Genomic DNA, 23,534 nt, shown 5'->3' with positions numbered 1-23,534 from the left:
ATTAAAATTAATATTTTATTAAAATGACGAATATGTTTTTGGGTGCCCAGTCACACTCTAGTCAAATATTGATGGCAACTCTTTAAACCATATTTTATCATTAATCGATCATAAAAAATTATTTTGAAACAATACCCTTTTTCCCTTTTTCGAAAAACCGTTTCGACGTAACCAAAGATAAATATATTGATTGGTACACACCTTAGTTCCTTGGTTTTCCGGTCCAAGTTCAATAATTCTACCTAGGTGTTGACACATTGTCATTAGCCAGCATCTCTTTGATTCGATGTGCCCTTTAATTACCTCAAATTCGCAGTGTAATTAGATTCCACCTAAACTATATCCCCACAGGGAAGCTATTGGGGAATTAGGTTATCAACAGTGTTTTGAAAATCGGACAGGCCGGTTCAACCGGGAATCTCTGCCTAGTCCGGTTCAATCTACACTGGTTGAACCGCTATTAGTGAACCAGTCGGAACCGCTGAACCGTTCGAACCGGACCGACTGAAAATCGAAAAAAAATTAGAAAAAAACCGCCAATTTTGTTTTTTTTTTAAAAAAAAACCAAACAACGTTGTTTGTTAAACGAGCCAAGTCGAACTCGAGTATTGCTGAGCTCGACTCGAACTTGAAAACTTTAAAAGTAAGCTCAACTCGACTCAAACTCACGAGCTAAAAATTATCAAGTTCAACTCGAACTCGAAATATAATATTGAAACTTGAACTCGAAAAGGCTTGAACTCAAAAAAAAATTTAGAAGCTCGATTGAAGCCTAAAATTCGAACTTGATTGAAGTGAAAGAATAGTTCACTCAATGCTCACCAAAAGGCTCCATGATTTTGAATGCCAAATTACCTCTATTATTTATAGAAGTTAGTTGGGATGCTCTTCTATGTTTCTTAGCCATGTGAGATTGTTTTGTTATCATATTTTTTACTCTCTAGACTTTGCGATGCTCTTCTATGTTTCTTAGCCATGTGAGATTGTTTTTTTTAAATTATACCAAACAATATCATTTTGTTATGATTTTTTAGTCCCAAATTTATTTTTTAATTATAGTTATATAATTATATTTATTATTTAATATGTTTTACCTTAAATATTATGTTGTAGTTAATTTGAATCATTTTGTTTCACTTGATTTATGATTTTTAACTTATATATGTTATGACTTGCTTTGAATATGACTTGTGATATAAAAAAATTATTTTTTATTAAATATTTTTGATATTTTTATTTAATTTTTTAAATAATTATGACGTCGTCCGGTTCTTTTGACCGATCGGACCGATTCAATCGGTTAAACTAGTGAATCGATAATATAACTGGTTCGTTAACCGGTCCGGTTCTGAAAACCATGATTATCAATTTCAAAAGGAATGACTTCAACCACCAAGATTCTTTCATATGATTTCCAATTTTTTAAATTACAACTTTGATTGACATGCATAAGTATATACTAAATTTTTATAATAAAAAAATGCTTAAGATACAGATAAGGATCCAAGACTCGGTCTTTACCAACTATATATGTTAAGATTTGATCGATGAACAAAAATCCTATTTTTTATATAATTATCATTATTTAATTTATTAATCAATTAATTCAGATCAGATATTACAGAAATTTATTATGAAAACAAACTTCCTAACCTAATTTATTCTATTCACAATCGTACAAATTCAACCCCTCAACTTTAATTAAAAGAATTAGTGTATCATCCGCTAAATCAATTGATCATCGGTATATAAAAACATATTCTTTAATTAATGTTAAACTTGATTTGATGGCCAAACTTAAGCACCTAGATAAGAAGGCTCTGACTAACATATTGGTTGCCAGTTCAAAGCTCCAGAAGCAGATTTTTTTTTCCACACTCGTTTTGGCTAGGTTGTTAAGCAATTGGTATGCCTAAGCTCCAATATTTAATTCTCGATATTGTAGGGTGGCGTTGACATCTTTGTCACAAAGAAAAAAGATTTCTTTACGTTAACTAAACACAACAAATTATAACGAAAGTTCCACGTTCAAAACCTCGCCGGCCGCTGCAGTTCCAATATAAATAGAAGCTTTATCTTCCTCCTTTGCCTCTCACACTAACTCTCCTTGTCTTCATCTCTTCTCTTCTTTCTTATTGGAATGGTTTGTGCTTCAATCGAAATGGGGCGCCTTGTTTTCTTGTTTGCTTGCTCTTTGCTTCTTCTGGTGGCTGATTCAACAGCCTCTGCTGCAATTGTGGAGCATACATTCAATGTAATCGTCATGGCTTTAAGCGTACCCTTCACGTTCCTTTAATGATATTTAAGGCCATATTCGATAAGTTTCTAGTGATATTTAATGTCCCTAAGCTTATAATTTGAGTTTGCTTGCAGGTGCAAAATTTGACTCTTAACAGGCTATGCAATCGCCAGGTGATTACTGCAGTAAATGGTAGCTTCCCAGGTCCCAGAATCCGAGTTCGAGAGGGTGACACACTTATTGTTCATGTCTTTAATAAGTCACCTTACAACTTGACCATTCACTGGTAAACCTTCATGGAAATTACAGTTGAATTTACTCAAAGTCATATGTTTTTAACTATTTGCTAATGATATCTCGACCAGGCATGGGGTTTTCCAGATACTGAGTGGCTGGGCTGATGGACCTAATATGGTGACTCAGTGTCCAATTCAACCCGGAAATAAATACACATACAAATTCAAAATCATTAAACAGGAAGGAACCCTTTGGTGGCACGCTCATGCCTCGGCGCTCCGTGCCACCGTTTACGGTGCACTCATTATCCGCCCTAGAACCGGCAACTCTTACCCGTTCCCTAAGCCCTACAGGGAAGTTCCCATCCTATTAGGTATATATATCTATTGGGAAACTAAGATTTTACATTATGTTCCATAGCTCTCTAGGTTTTAGCTAACAAAGAGCAATGCCGGTTGCAGGTGAGTGGTGGAATGCTAATATCGTTGATATCCAAAACGAGGCATTAGCCCTTGGCCGTGGTCCGAATGTTTCTGATGCTTATACAATAAATGGCTGGCCCGGTGATCTCTATCCATGCTCTACAAACCGTAAGTGTATGAAATTAATTATATATTGTTAACGTATCGAATTTAAATCTTTAATTTCGTTATATGATTCTCGATAACCAGAAATGTACAAGCTTAAGGTGGAGCGAGGGAAGACCTATCTCTTACGTATTATCAACGCTGCACTCGATAACCAGCTATTTTACAAGATAGCCAATCATAAGATGACAGTAGTGGCTGTTGACGCTTGTTACACCAACCGGTATGTCACCGACGTGGTGGCTATTGCCCCTGGACAGACAGTTGATGTTTTGCTAACAGCGGATCAGCCGATCGGGTCGTATTACATGGCCGCGAGAGCTTATGCAAGTGCATTTGGTATAGTACCGTTTGATACTACTACAACGAGGGGTGTGATCGTCTATGACGGTGCAGTATCTTCAACAACGCCGCTAATGCCAGTCTTACCTGCTTTCAACGACACCCCCACGGCTCATAAGTTTTATAGCAACCTTACTAGTTTGGTCGGTGGGCCTCATTGGGACCCTGTCCCGGTTAAAGTGGACCACAAAATGTTCGTCACCATTGGATTGGCGCTCCAAGTCTGCCCGTCAAACACAACTTGCCAGGGTCCATTTAATGGAACAAAGCTCTCGGCCGCCATGAACAATCAATCCTTCGTGCCACCTAATGGCTTGTCAATGTTGCAAGCCTTTTTCTTCAACGTTGGAGGAGTTTACACCACTGATTTCCTGGCCAAGCCCCCGGTTCAATTCGACTACACCAACGCAAGCATTAACAGCAACCTGCCTCTGCTATTTGCTCCAAAAGGAACCAAAACCACCAAGCTTAAGTTTAACTCCACCGTGGAGATGGTTTTGCAGAACACGGCTATTCTTGGAGTGGAAAATCATCCGATGCACCTCCATGGCTTTGATTTCCATGTAATGGCTCAAGGGTTCGGAAACTATAACCCAGCCACAGATACAAACAAGTTCAATCTTTTCGACCCCCAAATGCGCAACACTATCGCTGTACCTGTTGGAGGATGGGCTGTCATCAGATTCGTAGCTAATAATCCAGGTTTATTTTCTGTCATCAGAATCTGTCAAAGATTCTTATTTAAAAGCATTGAAAAGATATTCAACTCAACATTTTTTTTCAATTCATCTAAAATGTGCAGGTGTATGGTTTATGCATTGCCACCTTGACGCGCACTTGCCAATAGGACTGGCCACTGCCTTCGTGGTTGAGAACGGACCAACTCCGGCGACAACCTTGCCTCCGCCGCCAGCGGATCTTCCACAATGCTAGACAATGTTTCATTTATATATGAATATGAAAGTAGTTGACGTTGTTTTTGTATCTGAAACATCCTTCAGTTTTCTTTCATGATTTTGGATTTCATTCTTTATGCAAGAGATGTCAATTTAGTTTATTAAACTTCATTGTTACATCGTGTTTTACATTTCCTAACGTTTATTAAAATTTAAATAAAAATCAATATTATATTATCAAATAATTTAGATCGAGTAGATGCTTATTTAATTATTTAATATTAAACACTCACAACCTTAGTATTCATGGGGCTCGAGCCCATGACCTAAAAAATTAACAATAATTCTTTTGTCATCGATGTCACTTGGTTCGTGCAATGCTTCACCCTTAGTATTCACACTCTCACTTAACACCCTCTTTTACTTCATTAGGCTTTGAAATCACCAAAATAAGAGTTCCGAACATTATTCATAGAAGTTTCAACGAGATTTATACACAACAACAAAACTGTTCTACAACGGCGTTTCTAGTTGCGTTTTGAGAGTAAACGCCACTAACTTTAAACATATAGTTACGTTTACATTCCAAACGCTATAAAATGGTAACTTTAGCGGCGTTTTTATACAAAACGCCGTGACAAAGTAGTACTTTAGCGGCGTTTATATAAAAACGCCAAAATTGGGTTCATCTATAGTGGCGTTTCTTCAACAAACGCTGCAACAGAGTAGTACTTTAGCGGCATTTTTATACAAACGCCTCAATAGGTTCATCCATAGTGGCGTTTCTCAATAAACACCGTGAAAAATAGTACTTTAGCGGTGTTTTTGCAATATGGTTAATCTATAGTGGCGTTTTTTCAACAAACACCGCAAAAGAATAGTATTTTAGTGGCGTTTTTATACAAACGCCGCAACAGAATAATAATTTAGCGACGTTTTTATACAAACGCCTCAATATGGTTAATCTACAATGGCGTTTTCCAGCAAACGCCGCAAAACACGTGTAGTTTAGTGGCGTTTATATAAAAAACGCCGCAATAGACCATATATAGTGGCTTTTTTGTAAAAAACGCCACTTTATTATAAACCCTCCTAACACGGATTTTAAGAACTCACACAGTACAAAGCTTTATCTTTGTCTCTTTTATTTTAGGGTTTTTAAAATGATAGAGCGACTGCCAACTTCAAATCTGCTGTAAAAAAAACGAAAGCAGCTCATATTTTCGAAAATTTCAAACCCCTCTCCCTCCAAGGAAAAGCTTTCTCATTTCCCACCATTTTCTTCCCCATTTCCCTCTTTCTCCGAATATATAGGAACCTTAGAACCTAAAGTTTCAATCTTTGCTGGTTGGAACTTCTTTCCTTCTCCTTGTTCTTTAAATAAGCTTGGGATTCAACTCTTTTTCTATTTTGCGTTCATTATGGATTATTGCATTTGAAAATGTTTGAAGCTTTACTGCATCGGGTATTTTATGTTTGTTGAAAACATTTTGATGTTTCGATATAACAAATTAAGTTCAAATGAATTTTAAGATTTTACAAATGATTTTCTAAGTGTATTCGATTTAATTAATCGAATATCAAATTATTACTCCAAGTCTTTCAAGATCAATTCCAAACCTTACTAAAAGTGTAAAATTGTGTTTTATACTTAATATATTTTTGAAACAATTTTCACAAAGTATTTTGAACCAAAATCAAGCCTAAAATCAAATTTTCAAAGTGATGCACCGATGCACCAATCCATGCATCGATGCACCATGGAATAAATTGAACATCGAATGCATTTCATGCATCGATGCACATACCATGCATCGATTCACTGAGGATTTTATGAAAACATCGAATGCATTTGATGCATCGATGCACCAGCCATGCATCGATGCACTCTGGCTATTTTGAATCATCGAATTCACTTGATGCATCGATGCACTCTTAGTGCACCGATGCACTAAGGGTCCAACGGTCAAAATATTTGAATTTTACGCTGATGCACTGATTCACCATGGGTATGCATCGATGCACTGACGCTGCCAACTTCTTTAATTAATTGTTTTCACACTTAAACGGCTCTATTGACTCCACTAAGCATCCCCAACGTTCAGAATCATTTGAAGGTGTATTTAAACAAACTTAGAAGCCATTGATCAATAACAAGAAACAACAATCAACAAGAATCAAGAGAGAATCAAAGATAAAGCATCAAACCTCAAGTTTGAGCATTTCAAGCCTATTTTTCATTCAATATTCATTTTGATTTCAAGAACACTACTTGTACTCAATTGTATTCATTTTTTAGTGTTCTTTTCTTTGTTCTAGAATTATGCAAACAATCTACCTTGTGAGGATTTCCTTGTAAGTTTGCAAATTTGTAATCTTCTCTTTGAGAAAGAGTGTTATCAAGAATTGGGGTATATTCTTGAGGGAGTTGTAAGGTTATCTCTTTGGCCTCAAAAGAAAGAACAAATTAGTGAATTTGTTGGAAAATCCTTAGTGTGGATAGCTAAGGTAGTGGACGTAGACTTTGATTGAGAAAGTCGAACCACTCTAAATCGCTGTGCAATTACTTTCAATTTTTTGCAAAAGCTTCTACCAAAATTTTAATTGCCAATTCACCCCCTCTTGGCCGATTCCGTCGATCGATTAACTCAACAATTGGTATCAGAGCCTCACTCATTTTAAGGTTTAATCGCCTCTTGAGTCGATTCGGGAAGAGTTACATCGATCATCAAGTCATCAATGGCCTACTTCAAATGTCGACTCGGGTCTCGATTCGATGCTCGTCAACAAGCCTCCTTTCTTCAATGGAGCTAACTATGCCTATTGGAAGAATAGGATGATGTATTTTATTCAAGCAAGTGACATGGGAGCATGGAATGTTGTAGAATACGGATATATCAAGCCTCTCACTCATCCAAGATTATGGAGTGAAGGAGAGACAAAAATGTTCCAGCTCAACTCCAAAGCAATCCATATCATATTTTGTTCTCTTGGACTAGATGAATATGGAAGAGTTTTAACTTGTACAACCTCCAAAGAAATATGAGATAAACTACAAGTCATTCATGAAGGCACCGACGAGGTAAAAGAATCTAAAATTAGTCTTCTAACACATAGCTATGAAAATTTCAGGATGAAACCAAATGAAGATATCAAAGCTATGACGGATAGATTCTCAACGATTGCCAATGGTGTCAAATCATATGGAGAGATCATTCCAAGCTTGTGAGGAAGTTAGTTTACTCACTTCCAAAATCGTGGCAATCCAAGAAGACGACAATCATCGAGGCTAAGAACCTAAAATCCTTAACCCTTGAAGAGCTAATTGGTTCCCTCCTCACTCATGAAATGATGCTTGAAGATGAGGTGGACCTCGATAAGATTGATGAGACACCAAAGGAGAAGGAGAAGAAGAAAAACATTGGAGTTGCTCTTAAATCCACAAAAGATGAGACTGATTCAGATGAAGATGACGATGACGAGGAAATGGCATTGTTTTTCAAACGGTTCAGAAAAATGATGAGACCTTACTGAGGAAGAAAATTCAAACAAAATGAAGGTCTAAAAAATGAACCAAAAGAGAAAGATCCTATCATTTGCTATGAATGAAAAAAGTCGGGGCATGTTAAATATGATTGCCCATAATTGAAAAAAAAGGGTCAATCAAAGAATAAGCACAAGGCTCATGTGGCTACATGGAGCGATGAATAGGGTTCTGATGAAGAGGAACAAGAAGTAACAAACTTGTGCTTGATGGCATTCGGGGAAGATTCTATGGTAACCTCTAACTCATCTGAATTAGATGATTTATCTTATGATGAGTTATTAGAGGAATATAATGGGTTGGCTTAGGATTATGAGAAATTGTTTTTAAAATATAAAAATGATGTCTCAAAATTGAAAAATGAAAATAAGCTCATATCCAAGACAAACAATGATTTTGAAAGTAAAATCAAAGATTTGCATATCAAACTAGAAGAGTTTGAAAAGAAAAATTCGGATTTGCAAAATTTACTTTCAAAGGTCAATGATGATCATCAAAAGAAAATTGATGATCTTAAAGCTTCTTTTGATAAAGTTGAAACAAAACGTTTTGAAAATGGAGAAAATTCAAAATTCAACTTTGTTAGAAAAAGTTTTAAAAACTACAATCATAGAGGTCCCCGAAGAACCTATAATGGAAAAATCGTTAAAAGTATATGGGTTCCTAAAGGACTCATTACTACTAAAGATAAAGATATCCTACAAAAATGGATACCTAATGGGACTAGGATTTTGGAAACTAATGAATATGGATCCAAAAGAATTTGGGTACCAAAAATTAGAAATTAATCTATGTTTGTAGGAAAAGGAGCATTGCTACAAGGCACGGGAAACAAATTCAAACTCATGGTACCTTGATAGTGGATGCTCAAGACACATGACCAGAGACAAAAGCCAGTTCATAGAGCTTAATGCCAAAAATATAGGAGAATTGACTTTTGGTGATAATTCAAAATGTCACATCGAAGGTATAGGTACCATAGGTAATACCTCTTCCATACAAATTAAAAATGTTTTATATGTGAATAGATTAAAGTATAATCTCTTAAGTATTAGTCAATTATGTGATAAAGGATTCAATGTCATGTTTAAAACTAGTGGTTGTAAAGTTATTGACATTGCATCTAATTGGATTATGCTTGTTGGTCATAGAATATGAAACATATACATGGTGCATTTAGACTATTGATATGACTAATTTATGCCTAGTTGCTAAAGATGAGCATGATAGTTGGCTATGGCATAGGAGACTAGGACATACTAGTATGAGTGTTTTGCAACGGCTAATTCAAGGAAATTTAGTTCGAGGGTTGCCTAAGCTTAAATTTGATAATGATAAAATCTGTGATGCTTGTGCTAAAGGAAAACAAAAGTGAATTTCTTTTAAATCCATTAATGATGTATCAACTAGTAAAGTATTACAATTGATTCATATAGATCTTTTTGGGCCAACTAGGACTACTAGCTTGGGTGGAAAACAATATGCATTCGTCTTGGTAGATGACTATTCTAGATATACTTAGGTTTTATTCTTAAGTACTAAAGATGAAGCATTAGAAAAATTCATCACGTTTTCAAAAGTAATCCAAAACGAAAAAGGTTACTATATAACTAGTGTTAGGAGTGATCATGGAACTGAATTTGAAAATCTTGGATTTAATGATTTTTGTAATTCTAATGGTATTAGCCATAATTTTTCAGCACCTAGAACCCCTCAACAAAATGGAGTTGTTGAGAGGAAAAATCGAACTTTAAAAGAACTGGCTAGAACCATGCTTTGTGAAAACAATTTGCTAAAATATTTTTGGGCGGAAGCCACAAATACCGCTTATTATGTTATAAATCGAGTAATGATTAGGTCAATCTTAAAGAAAACTCCATATGAAATTTTAAAAAATAAAAAGCCTAACATTAGCTATTTTCATCCTTTTGGATGTAAATGTTTTGTTTTAAACAACGGTAAAGACAATCTTGGCAAATTTTATGCTAAAAGTGATGAAGGAATTTTTCTTGGTTATTCCTTAAATTCTAAAGCTTATCGAGTATTTAATAAAAGAACTTTAGTTGTAGAAGAGTCTATACATGTTGTTTTTGATTAAAGATGAGGAAACTCAAGATCCTCTCGAGAATCCAACCATTGAAGAAAGGAAAATATCTTACCCAAGAGAGTACAACTATGTCAAGGATGGTGAGATTATAGGTGATCCATCCAGACGGGTAACAACTCGATCTTCTCTTAGAAATATTTGTAATTATTTTTGCATTTATCTCATGCATAGAGCCTAAGAATATTAAAGAATCATTAAAAGATGAACATTGTATTATGGCTATGCAAGAAGAGTTAAATCAATTTGAGAGAAGTAAAGTATGGACATTAGTTGAAAGGCCTAGTAATAAATCTACTGTAGGTACTAGATGGGTATTTAGGAATAAACTTGATGAGAGTGGTAATATAGTGAGAAACAAGGCTAGACTTGTTGCTCAAGGCTATACTCAAGAAGAAGGCATAGGCTATGATGAAACATACGCTCCCGTAGCTAGGATGGAAGCAATTAGAATGTTATTAGCATTTGCATGTTTTCATGAATTTAAATTATATCAAATGGATGTTAAAAGTGAATTTTTAAATGGTTTTATAAAGGAAGAAGTGTATGTGGAACAACCTCCTGGTTTTGAAAATTTAAAATTTCCAGATCATGTTCTTAAGTTGACAAAAACACTTTCTGGTTTAAAACAAGCTCCTAGAGCTTGGTATGAAAGATTGTCAAATTTTTTAATTGAGAAAGGTTTTTCCAAAGGGAAGGTTGACACTACATTGTTTTTAAAGCATAAAGGTAAAGATTTATTAGTAGTTCAAATTTATGTTGATGATATAATATTTGGTTCTACTAATGATGTTATTGGCCAAGAATTTTCTAAGATAATGCAAAGTGAATTCGAGATGAGCATGATGGGGGAGCTCTCATTTTTCTTGGGACTCCAAATCAAGCAAAGAAAAGATGACATCTTCATCAATCAAGCTAAGTATGTCAAAGATATGCTCAAGAAGTTTGGACTGGAAAATGGGAAGAAACATAACACTCCAATGAGCTCATCGACAAAGCTTGACATAGATGAAGGAGGTAAATGTGTGGATGTTAAATTATATAGGTTAATGATTGGTTCTTTACTTTATCTAACTGTAAGTAGACCGGACATTATGTTTAGTGTTTACTTATGTGCTAGATTTCAATCATGCCCTAAGGAATCACATTTACTAGCTGTTAAGAGGATCTTTAGATACCTTAAGGACACTCCTAGTTTAGGAATTTGGTATCCTAGAGACTCTAGCTTTAGCTTGCATGCCTTCTCTGATGCGGATTATGGAGGATGCAAATTAGATAGGAAAAGCACCTCCGGTACTTGCCAATTCCTTGGAAATATGCTGATTTCTTGGTTTTCAAAGAAACAAAATTGTGTTGCATTATCTACCACTGAAGCAGAATACATTTCAGCCGGTAGTTGTTGTGCACAAGTTTTATGGATGAAACAACAACTTTTTGATTATGGAATTGAAGTAGGTACCATTCCTATCAAGTGTGACAATACTAGTGCTATTTATCTCACTAAAAATCACATCCAACACTCTAGAACTAAGCATATTGAAATTAGACATCACTTCATTAGAGACCATGTCGCTAAGGAATATGCAGTTCTAGAATTTGTTGATATTTTGCATCAATTAGCAGATATTTTTACAAAACCTTTAGATAAGGAAAGATTTTGGACACTTATGAGAGAATTAGGTTTAACTGACCTATCTTCACTTAGTGTTTAAAACTTTAGAACTTTTAAGAATAAATGAAAAATGCTTATAATAATAATTTTTGATTGCATTCTTTGCTATTAGTTAGGGGGAGTTTATGTTCTTTGGTGAAAATTAATTTTATGTTCAAATATAGTTTAAGGATTAATTTGATTGATTGAACATGATTAATTTTCAATATATGAGTTGCCAATACCACTAGAGCCAATTATTTTAGCATTTTGAGTGTTTAAAATGGATTTTTGACATTTTTGTGCTTAATGCATCGATACACCTAACAGTGCATGGATGCATCCTTGAATGTGCATCGATACACCATGAAGGTGCACCAATGCACGCCTTGAATATGCATCGATGCACAAGGCCATGCATTGATGCATCCGTCGAGTTTTAGGTATTAAAACCCTATTTTCTTATTCTTTCAAATATCTAAACCTCAAAACACCCCGCCGTTCATCCCTCTCTCATTCAAAAATCACTTTTTGCTCAAAATCAACGAAATATTGTCGGAATCTTCGAGCTTTTCATTTATATATCTTGCTACTATCATTAAATCGTGCAACACAACATCTCATTCCTCTCAAATCCAAAATTTTCAAGGTATTTTTCTAAAAACCTCTATTTTATCATATTCTAATCTTAGGACTAGTTTTAATTAGTTCTAGGATGAACATTTTATCGGGCATTGCTTGTTTGATGATTACAAACTAGATTTTACAACCAATTTCATCAAAAACTCACAAATTTTCAAAGAATTTTTTTGAATTTTTGAAATTAAAAAAATCAAAAAATTGAATTGAATTTTTAAATTTGAAGTTTTTGATTTAATTATATTATTTTCATAAAAAACTATACATATTATGATTTTACAAAAAAATATTGTTTTCAAATAGTTTTCAAAACTATGCCCATTAGGATTCAATTTCGAGAACCTTGAATTATTGCGGACTCAATTGAGTTTTGGGATTGATTAAATTGCATACATGTGTTTCAATTTGCAAGTTATATTCCTTTTTTCGACTCCTAAACCATGTCTAATCCCAAACGCCCTAGAACTTCATCGAGTCGTTCTCGTTCAAGCCAACCTCCTAATCCCATTCCTCCTCCACCTATTTCTCTATTAGGATCTTGTTTTAACATGCTTGAGCGTCGTAGAGACGAATTGTACTCTAGGTATAGAAATTCTTTTCAAACTTATAGAATCCGGGAAGAGCGTATTGTTTCTCTTCAAGCTATGATAGATATTGACTTTGAATACCTTCCGATTCTTAAAGCTTGAAAGTTTGATAAAATGTTTCAGCTCAAACCTATCGTTTATCAACAGTTAGTCCGCATTTTCTATTCCAATGCGGTATGTATTCAAAACGAAACTCAATGTGGGACTATAGCCATTAGATCCTATCTTTTAGGCCAATATATTAATATTGATCCCGAGACTATAGCTTTCCGTTTTGTGTTAGATGATGATGGGTTATATAATGAGACTGAAAATGTGGAATATCCCTATGTTCCAAATTCTAGTGTTAGTACTCTACGATCTCATCACGATCGTTTTCTTCATTTGATGATCTCTTGGTGGTTTAGACCATCCGGAGGTATGTACTCCACTCTTCATACTAGGGATTTATGGTGGATGCAATGTATTAAAAATAAGATCAAAATAAATCTGCCCCACATTATTTTTAGTCAACTAGTGGATATCATAAACATTGTTCCTTCAAAACATGTTGAAACATTGATTTATGGATGTCTTCTGAGTAACCTCTTTATCAAACTCGGTCTAAATGTCTCTCTCGAAAATCCTATCCCACTCCAAAATCAAATCAATCTTACTTCCTTGAAGAAAGCGGATTGGAAACAAGACGAGGAAACCGGTCTTTGGGTATTTCGACCCGGTAAGCAAACTCCGGGAGCTAGCTCTTCACGAGCTGCTCCTAGCTCTTCTCGTGCTCCTCCTCCTCCTCCGGCACCAGCTGCTGAAGATGATCCTGAGTTTCAACAACTTATGCAAGATATCGACGATCACGTTCCAAACGATGAGCCTGCACCGGAACCGGTACAACAAGAAGATCAAATGCCACCATATTTTTTATCCTTCTTGGAGTCATTTGATCTGAGGTTTGCCTCCATGGAGTCTCAAATTACTGAGTTTCAGCGGGAGATGCGTGAACGTATGGACGCGCTCACTCTTGAAGTTCGAGCTCATTATCCTCCTCCTCCTGACCCTCCGATGGATTAGACCTTTTCTCCATGCTTTCTTAGTATTTCAAACTTGGATTGTTTTTGATGTTTCTGGATTGTTTATTTTGGATTGTTAAATGCCTGAATTTGTTATGGTTTGGATGATTGGATTTTGAACTTAATATATATATATATTTGGTTTGGTTGAATTTTCTTATTTTTGCATCATTAGATATATATGACCAATTCTGCCATTTCACATTTGTTTATGAATATTAATTATGGAACTAATGGCTAATATCTCTTTTGATTGTGATCTTAGCATCTTAAGCTATATATATATATATTTAAAATCAATTAGCTATGCTTTTCAAAACCTTGTTTAAAGCATTTTAAAATCTTTTTGATTTAACAAAAAGGGGGAGAAATATTAAGTGTTAAAAGGGAGAAGTGTTATAGTAAGGGGGAGTAATTTTTCAAAATTGATTTCAAAATTTTAGAAAATCTTAAAATAACACAAATGTTTTGTTATATCAAAAAGGGGGAGATTGTTGAAAACATTTTGATGTTTCGATATAACAAATTAAGTTTAAATGAATTTTAAGATTTTACAAATGATTTTCTAAGTGTATTCGATTTAATTAATTGAATATCAAATTATTACTCCAAGTCTTTCAAGATCAATTCCAAACCTTACTAAAAGTGTAAAATTGTGTTTTATACTTAATATATTTTTGAAACAATTTTCACAAAGTATTTTGAACCAAAATCAAGCCTAAAATCAATTTTTCAAAGTGATGCACCGATGCACCAATCCATGCATCGATGCACCATGGAATAAATTGAATATCGAATGTATTTCATGCATCGATGCACATACCATGCATCGATGCACTGAGGATTTTATGAAAACATTGAATGCATTTGATGCATCGATGCACCAGCCATGCATCGACGCACTCTGGCTATTTTGAATCATCGAATGCACTTGACGCATCGATGCACTCTTAGTGCACCAATGCACTAAGGGTCCAACGATCAAAATATTTGAATTTTACACTGATGCACCATGGTTATGCATCGACGCACTGACGCTCCCAACTGCTTTAATTAATCGTTTTCACACTTCAACGGCTCTATTGACTCCACTAAGCATCCCCAACGTTCAGAATCATTTGAAGGTGTATTTAAACAAGCTTAGAAGCCATTGATCAATAACAAGAAACAACAATCAACAAGAATCAAGAGAGAATCAAAGAGAAAGCATCAAACCTCAAGTTTAAGCATTTCAAGCCTCTTTTTCATTCAATATTCATTTTGCTTTCAAGAACACTACTTGCACTCAATTGTATTCATTTTTTAGTGTTCTTTTCTTTGTTCTAGAATTGTGCAAACAATCTACCTTGTGAGGATTTCCTTGTAAGTTTGCAAATTTGTAATCTTCTCTTTGAGAAAGATTGTTCTCAAGAATTGGGGTATATTCTTGAGGGAGTTGTAAGGTTATCTCTTTGGCCTTAAAAGAAAGAACAAATTAGTGAATTTGTTGGAAAATCCTTAGTGTGGATAGCTAAGGTAGTGGACTTTGATTGAGAGAGTCGAACCACTCTAAATCGCTGTGCAATTACTTTCAATTTTCTGCAAAAGCTTCCACCAAAATTTTAATTGCCAATTCACCCCCCTCTTGGCCGATTCCGTCGATCGATTAACTCAACAATGTTTCTTTAGCATGTCGATTACGCTTCTTGTTTCCTGAATCGGCTGTTGATTTGATTCTATGTATTATTGTGTTCAAAGCTTTACTGCTTTATTTCTTCTGTTAACTTTAATGGTATACATTCTAGTATTGACTGTAAGTCTGTAACTGCATATGAGTGAAAGTACTTGTTGAGTACTCAAACACTTATCTGAATTTGAGGTGCAGTTTGAGTTAAATCAGAGTAATTAAAGATCAAATTGAGTCGTATTTGAATATCTTTAATACATGAATTGAGCAACTCACGAGCCCAACAAGGATTTTGATTTTATTTACATGTTTTCAAAGTTGTGTTTTAACTCTTTTTAGAGTCAAGTTTCAAGTTCTTCTTTTGGGTAATGATAATTCTAATTAAGTCTTTTATATCTTGATTTTTTTCCTAACTGGGCTCGAGCAAAATTCTGGGTGGTAAGAGTAATCAATTGAGTCAAGTTTGTTTATCATTAACGGTTGAATCGAGCAACTCGTGAGCCTAACATGGATTTTGGATATTTATTATTTTATTTGATATGGATGTATACATATGATTTGGTTCATCATTGTCATAGATGGACAATCCTATCTAGAGTCAAATTGTCACTAGCCATTGTTTAAACTAAATCTGAACTCTTTATAAAGAAGAAAATCCTATCTTGATTCTTGAAGAATAAAAGATGCAGGTAGTCCCTACATGTAATTTAGATATCAGATAATTCATTTAATAATGTATGATTCTCAACTACTGCCACAATGCTATGTATAGTGTTATTTTTCTCTCAAGACTACTTTCTAAGCAGTGGTTAACATATCGTTTACTGCAAGGTAATTTACCAGTAAACAAAAATTACCTAAGTGTTTATTTATTATCAACTCGTTAGAACAACTTTGCACTTAGTTGAATATATTGTATCTGTAAAGACTAATAAATTTATATTTGCTCATTTTTATAATTCGTTACTGATTTTTTTGTGTGTGTAAACACATGGTTGATTTCCATGTAGAATAGAAAGCTTAACATTATTTTTAGGGAATAAAATAGTATTTAAACCTAATGCAAGCACACATATCAAAATAAATAACTATCCATTTCTATGGGACTAAATTCGTTGTTTGTCCTTGAAAGAAAATGTCTTAGCCGAAAATATGGTGTCTTAGCTATTCTAGTGGCCATTTTACCTCTTTAATAATATACAGTAATAAAACTCATTTTGATTGTAATTCTCTCTCAAATCCATGTGCATCCAAAGATTGGGACAAGAATTTCTCTTTCCCATAGATTCTTTAACACGGATAAAATTTTATCAGATTGAGAATGAATATGGCAATATGGAGGGTTCATATGGCCAGAAGGGCAAAGAGTATGTCAAGTGGGCTGCTAACATGGCTTTGGGACTTGATGCTGGGGTTCCATGGGTGATGTGCAAGCAAACTGATACTCCGGGTGATATAGTAAGGTCCTTACCTTTAATGCTTTGGTTTTCTTTGTAATGCTTGTGCATATCCAATCATGGAAGATGCTTGCTTTCTTGTTTTTAAATTTCGATTTTGTTTACAACATTGATATCTGAAACAAAAATTAGTGTTTTTCTTTAATTATGCTTTAACTTTTTTTGTTTGTCTTCCTTTGTTCTCTCTTACAGATTGATACCTGCAATAATTATTACTGTGATGGTTATAAACCAAATTCCCCTAACAAATTTGGACTGAAAAGTGGGACAAACTTTGGCCGTACTTCCGGTGGGCCCTTCTATATTACTAGTTACGATTATGATGCTCCTATTGATGACTATGGTAGGTGAAACTGCTCAAAGTTTTGAAGCTTGTATGGTCATAAATTTATATCTCTAAGATCAAATATAGCTGGAGCTTTAAGGTCCAAAACTAACCGATGATTTTGTCTCTAGGTTTAAGGAGTGATCCAAAATGGGGGCACTTGAAAGATCTTCATGCTGCTATTAAGCTCTGTGAACCTGCTCTAGTTGCCGAGGATTCACCTCAGTATATGAAATTGGGACCAAAGCAGGAGGTTTTCTTTTTGTTGCTTTTTTTAACTTCTTTTTCTGCTGTTATGCATCAATCAAATAGTGGATTAAATAAGTTGTTTCTAGGTCGATGTGTCCATCTAGACTTTATACATAAAGAAATATATCTTGCTTTTGCATGCAATTTACTTCAATTTGTAATTAGTAGTGTTCTCATTGGAGTAAGGTTGTATTGTTTATTAGAGGTGTCGATTAGGTAGGTCCGCCTGATTGGAGTCATTTTTGTTTTAGGCAAATCCACTTTGGGTTGTTTACTTCACTGAGCAGGTCCTTTCTCTCTCTTTTTGATTTTTTATTTTTTTGTTGCCCTCCCCTCTGCTAGAGATGGAGATCTGTTGGCTTAAATAGGGTCTAGTATTGATTTGGGTGAGCTGTTTGACTGAGGTTAGCTTTTGCCATCTCTGTTCTTGTTCAATATAATCTGGTTAAGTTGAGGAAAGAAAATGCTTATGGTTGGTCAACTAGCTAAATGTACAACTTAACATCCTATAAAAAAAATCTATGTCGTCAATAAGTCACTAGACATTTATGACAATGTTGCTTCATAAGACTGCTCTTATGTGATGCTTGAAATGTTATAGTATGGTAGTACGGCAGCATAGAAGTTGCTCGATGATACCAAAACTGAGGTCAAATTTACTTTTCATCATACGTATACAAGGGTTGATGACCTTTTGCATCTTGTTCTTGTTCAATATTTTTGCTTCCAAAATTTTCAGTCTGATTTTCCCCCTTTGTTGCAGCAAAAATGATATGCATCCAAAAACCAGGAACATCTTGTACAGGCTGAGATTGAGGAAAGTTTTCAGTGGTGTCTTTGTGAAGGCAACTGAGGGTGTGATGGAGATGCTGCAGAAGGTGGAGCCGTATGTCACATACGGGTATGGAGGCAACTTTTCTTTCTTTCAAGTTCCCCTTTTTCTTTTTACCGGTAATTGTATAGAGGTGAATCTAATTTTGTAAGAACTTGTATAAATTTTAATGTGCTTCTCTATGTGTGTTGATGACTTTCTTTCAAGTTCCTTCTTCGTCTTCTTTCAAGCAATGTATAGACTAAATTCTAGAGAGCAATGTCAAACTACATTACATTTAATTTTAATGTTTATAAATTTTAATTTATTTTGTTAAGTATTTTTCTGCATAACTTGTGTCTTAATTAAAATGTATGGTTGTTGTTAATTAGATAAAACTACATGATATTAAATTTAGGTGATGTAGAGTAGAAATGAAATATGCAAAATCAATTAATCTTAGCTAAAGAAAGGTAATTAGCGGCGTTTGTATCCAAAAACGCCGCTATAAATCTGACCTTTTGTGGCGTTTGTTTCAACAAAACGCCGCTATAGATATGACCTTTTGCGGTGTTTTTTTACAAAAAGCTGCTATAGATCTGACCTTTTGTGAGCTTGTATCCAAAAATGTCGCTATAGATCTGACTTTTTGCGGCGCTTGTTCTAAAAACGTCGCTATAGATATCGACCTTTTGTGGCGTTTGTTCCAAAGCTGCTATAGATATCGACCTATTGCGATGTTTGTTCCAAAAACGCCGCTATTGGTCTTTACCTATTGCGGCATTTTTTTTTCTCAAACGTCGCTTGCGATATTTTTCCTATCGACGCAAGTGCTTTTAGCGACGCTTAAAAATGCCACTATAGGACTAAAAAGTGTCACTAAAACTCTATTTTGTTGTAGTTAGGGGTGTAAATGAGCCGAGTCGAGCTCGAGTATTGTTGATCTCGACTTGACTCGAATCGAAAACTTTGAAATGGAGCTCGACTCAACTCGAAAACTCTGAAATGGAGCTCGACTCGACTCGACTCAAAAACTCGCGAGCTTAAAATTTTCAAGCTCGACTCGAACTCGAAATCCTGAACTGAAGCTCGTGAGCAGCTCAAAAGGGCTCGAAATGAAAAAAAAAATCTTAAACTTAACTCGATTGAAGCCTCCAACTTAAACTTGAACCTGAACCTTAAATACATGAAAATCTTATAGTATTTTTAAAAAAAAATCAATACATAAATATTAATATTATTAATAATTTATTTTAAAAAAAATAAAATCTTAATATATTATATTTTCGAGCTGCTCACGAGCTTTTCGAGTCGAATATCAAGTAGCTCGTTTCAGCTCGTTAAAAACTCGAGTCGAGCTCGAGTTGAGTCCATTCAATCCGAGTATTTATCGAGTCTTGATCGAGTCGAACTCGAGTAGCTCGCGATCTGTCTCGTCTCATTTAGAGCCATAGCTGTAGTGATAGCATTTGAAGCTGATAATTTGAATCAGCTTCAAATGCTAGAATTCTCGTAGAATGGATGTGTTTAATATAATGTCAAAACTTGCTATGGAAAATACTATGATAAGGTTAAGATTAAAGTAAATGTGAAATATACTACATGACATTTTAATTATTGTTAAATTAACATTTAAATTGTGAAAATAACATAAATTTAGTCATGATTATTGTAGTATTCTTATAGATATAGTTCACACACTATAAGGCCCCGTTTGGTTCACGGAATATTTCATTCATGGGGCAATTTTTTTCCGGGTTAAAGATACCCATGTTTGGTTTCTCCACATTCCCAAGTACCAGTCAAAAATTAATACCAACAGTGTTTTTTTTCATGTTTCGTCGGGAATGTTAGTCCCCCATCTCCCTTAGGTATTTTCTTATTCATGTCCCCTACTTCCTAAAATACCCTTCTCCCCGCTTGGTTCTGCTGAAACAAAATCTTCTTCTTCTTTGATTTGGCATTGATTTCTGCTTCTGGCATATTAGGTAATTGCTTGGAGCCCTTCTGAAGATGAGAATTCATTCCCTTGCTGAAGACGAGAAAAAGCTTAGAGCCCAACAATTCTCTCAAGGTTGGAATTTTTATTCTTTCATTTTCTTTTTTTTTTTTTTTTGCAGGTGAGAAATCTCAAGGAAATTTCTCTTCTCCTTTTTTAAATATAATTTAACCTGATATTCATTCAGATGTCTAGAATCAATCATATAAGAATGTTTTTTCTTCTTGAAACGAATTTGTTTTTCCGTCAAATACATTTGTTAATGGGTTTGATTTTTGTTCGATCCGCAGAAGCTTTTTCATTCTATTCTTCGGTTCTAACATCACATTTAGATTATATTTTGGTTTGAAATCATATGTGTAATTGAACCTTTTTTCGCTTCTTTAGGGCCGATTATGGCCAAGTTTACCATAGCATTGAGAGAAATTAGGACATACAAGGAAGTTCTTCGGTCCCAGGTAATTCTCTAAACTATCATTTTTACATGAATTAAAATTTATTACTGAGGAGTAGGGACCTAAGATAACTGGTTTTGAATAAACTCACTCTTTGGCATTCTCCAACTGCTGCTGTGAATACCTGGTGAAAGGAAATGATAATCATTTAGAAATGTCAGTAGTAACTAACCTTTTGTTGGTTGTTTTCTTCATGGATATTTAACACCATCTATGTTCTATAAAATTGCCCTTTCTTTTCAAAATTGTGAGAATATAAATTTTACTGCTATATTGAACTTTGACACTATATAGTTCATTGTCCAATCATATTAACATACAATAATATTTGTGAAATGCTTTCTTTTCTCTCTAGGTTGAAACCGAGCTAAATGACAAATTACTGTAGTTTGTCAATATTGATTTACTTGAGGTCAAGGTAATCGTCTTTCTCTCAATTGAGATTTAAGTTACCCTATAAAGTTGTGAGGATTTGGAACTAACTAAAAGTTGGGCTGCCTTATTAACTTTTGTTATGTAGAAACAGTCTTATCAAAGAGAAACATAAGTTATTTATTTGTCACTTTGCTATAAATTCATCCAACTTCTTATAATCTGTGTATTATTTTAGTCATGTATTTTTTATTTGTAAGTTTTTATTTTTAAATATCTTATCTGAGTGCAGGAAGCAATTAAACACTTTGACAAGGCTAGTCTCATTTACGACTAGGTGCTTTAGAATTTAAAGTTATTTTGCTTGTGTAGTTTGTTAGCTTGCATTATTTTCATTGGTTGAATGTGATAATATAATTTGGAGTTGGCCTAAAATCGAATTAATTTTTACATTGTATTGCTTTGTGTAATCTTGCAGGCTCGTGAAAAGTTTCTTTCACTGAGAAAAAGTACAAAGAGTAATATTAACAATGTTTTGGAAGAGGTATCTTGCAAAATGGCTTGCTTTAATGGTTTATAATCCCATGTATCTGACATTCTTACTTGCGTAGATATAATGTTGATGGATATTTTAGTCTGACATGGTTGGTTTTATTCTAGGAACTTCATAATGCAAGGTCAACATTTGAGCAGACTCGTTTTAATCTAGTGAGTGACTTTCTAGCTGATGATTTCTAAATTGATGTTGCTTTGGTAGTTCAAAATTGGTTCAAGATGGTAAGTGTATGGTTTACAATTACATGTAACTTCTCTTTCAAATGTTGAAGCCAAAAAAGTGATTTGAGTTTCTGGAAGCTGTTAGTGGGACTATGATGTGCATCTTCGATACTTCAAACAGGTTATCGCATGGCATGACTTCTCTATTTCTTTCTCATTGTTTCAAATTTCAATCACTTGTTGAATGCATTTGCTCACGACTAACTTTGGTCATTTATAGGGCTATGAATTATTACATCAAATGGAGCCATACATTAATCAAGTTTGTTATCATAACTTCCCTCTAGTTCGAGATATATCTTTCCATCTCTAATTGTGTTGTATTTTATTCATCCAATTGTTCCTTAAAAAATAATATCCCTATACCGATTATGGTATCAGTTGTTCAAGAGATTAGTCATAGCATGTTATAAGATGCATGGCTTATGATTGGCTTTTCCTTTGAAGCAAACCAAAGCAAAAAGGGATCTTGTAACTTGAATTGATGATTCCATGATATCTGCATGGCATCATATTGATTTGAATATCCATTAAGGACATAGAAATAGGAGAGAAATTGAAATGGCACACCACCTTCCTCGAGTAATAATATGGCTATCTTTGTTCGTTAACAGCATCTATTGCAGCTTACTTCATTACTGTTGATAAAACTGTGTTGGAAAGTGCTAGGAGAAATTCTCGAGCTCAGTTGGACAAAAATGTTTGAATGTCAGAATCAAAGGTATTGGCAAAGGTTCCAAGGGTCACTATAGTTTAATGTTGTTAAGCTGTTTTATGGCAAATGATGCTGCCATCCCCCAATAAAGCTGTTTTAAGAGTAAACAAATGATTATTATATAAAAAAAAAGAGTAAACAAATGATGTTTTAGGTTTCTGTTTACAGCCATGAGGTTATATTTCTTGTAACCTTTAACTTGAAACTAAGTCAATCTTTTGACTTGGATAATTTTTTGTGTATATAATATAGCCAACATATATAATTAAGTTTAGAATGTCATGGCTATTATATTTTGTAAGTCTGAACATCATACAAACTTTTGATGGTTAATGTTATACTTTTTGTTATGTAGTATATGCCTTGCAAGTAATGTGCTAGTTTTCGAATATGTTAATTACTTTTTTATAAATTTAAATAATATATTTTTAGATAAATTATGTGAAATTTAATTAAATGTTGAAGTAGTGAAAGTTAAAAATCCCTAATATTGAATATTTAATTAAATGTTGAAGTAAAATTTTAATATATTTTTAGATAAATTATGTAAAATTTAATATTAATTAAAATTAAAATAATACATTATATATTTAAATAATAAAATAATATATTATCAATGAAATTTATATAAATAATTTTTATTTAAATATATTATAGATGAATTTTTATATAAATAATTTTTATTTAATAATTAGAATTTCACTTGTACAAAAATATAGAACAATGTCAATTTGGTAAAATATACATTCCAGTAATCTTTTATTCCTTCAACCAAACACTGTAATCTTACATTACTGTCAAACAAACCAAGCACAGTATTG

At 34.0% G+C, this 23,534-nt stretch overlaps 1 protein-coding gene and 1 long non-coding RNA gene across 2 annotated transcripts; both read left to right on the top strand.

Annotated features, from left to right (window-relative positions):
* The first annotated feature begins 30 nt into the window (after positions 1-30).
* On the top strand, positions 31-17,660 carry LOC120150785. The gene is made up of 3 exons (XR_005518557.1): positions 31-42; positions 17,274-17,353; positions 17,467-17,660. It is a non-coding gene; the product is annotated as an uncharacterized LOC120150785 (long non-coding RNA).
* On the top strand, positions 2,145-4,407 carry LOC120150783 (laccase-7-like). The gene is made up of 6 exons (XM_039163406.1): positions 2,145-2,254; positions 2,374-2,525; positions 2,605-2,849; positions 2,938-3,066; positions 3,148-4,107; positions 4,208-4,407. Exons 1-6 carry the CDS (start codon positions 2,162-2,164, stop codon positions 4,336-4,338), a joined length of 1,710 nt encoding a protein of 569 aa, XP_039019337.1. The 5' UTR covers positions 2,145-2,161; the 3' UTR covers positions 4,339-4,407.
* Positions 17,661-23,534: the final 5,874 nt, after the last annotated feature.

The sequence above is a fragment of the Hibiscus syriacus genome, unplaced genomic scaffold (assembly GCF_006381635.1).
Source record: "Hibiscus syriacus cultivar Baekdansim isolate YM2019G1 unplaced genomic scaffold, ASM638163v2 tig00111027_pilon, whole genome shotgun sequence".
Classification (NCBI taxonomy): Eukaryota; Viridiplantae; Streptophyta; class Magnoliopsida; order Malvales; family Malvaceae; genus Hibiscus; species Hibiscus syriacus.
This window is presented reverse-complemented; position numbering and strand designations above follow the sequence as displayed.

Coding starts and splice junctions, on each gene's coding strand:
- LOC120150783 (XM_039163406.1), top strand. CDS start 2,162: ATGGGGCGCCTTGTTTTCTTGTTTGCTTGCTCTTTGCTTCTTCTGGTG. Junction 2,255..2,373: donor TTGTGGAGCATACATTCAAT/GTAATCGTCATG, acceptor GTTTGCTTGCAG/GTGCAAAATTTGACTCTTAA. Junction 2,850..2,937: donor GGAAGTTCCCATCCTATTAG/GTATATATATCT, acceptor TGCCGGTTGCAG/GTGAGTGGTGGAATGCTAAT.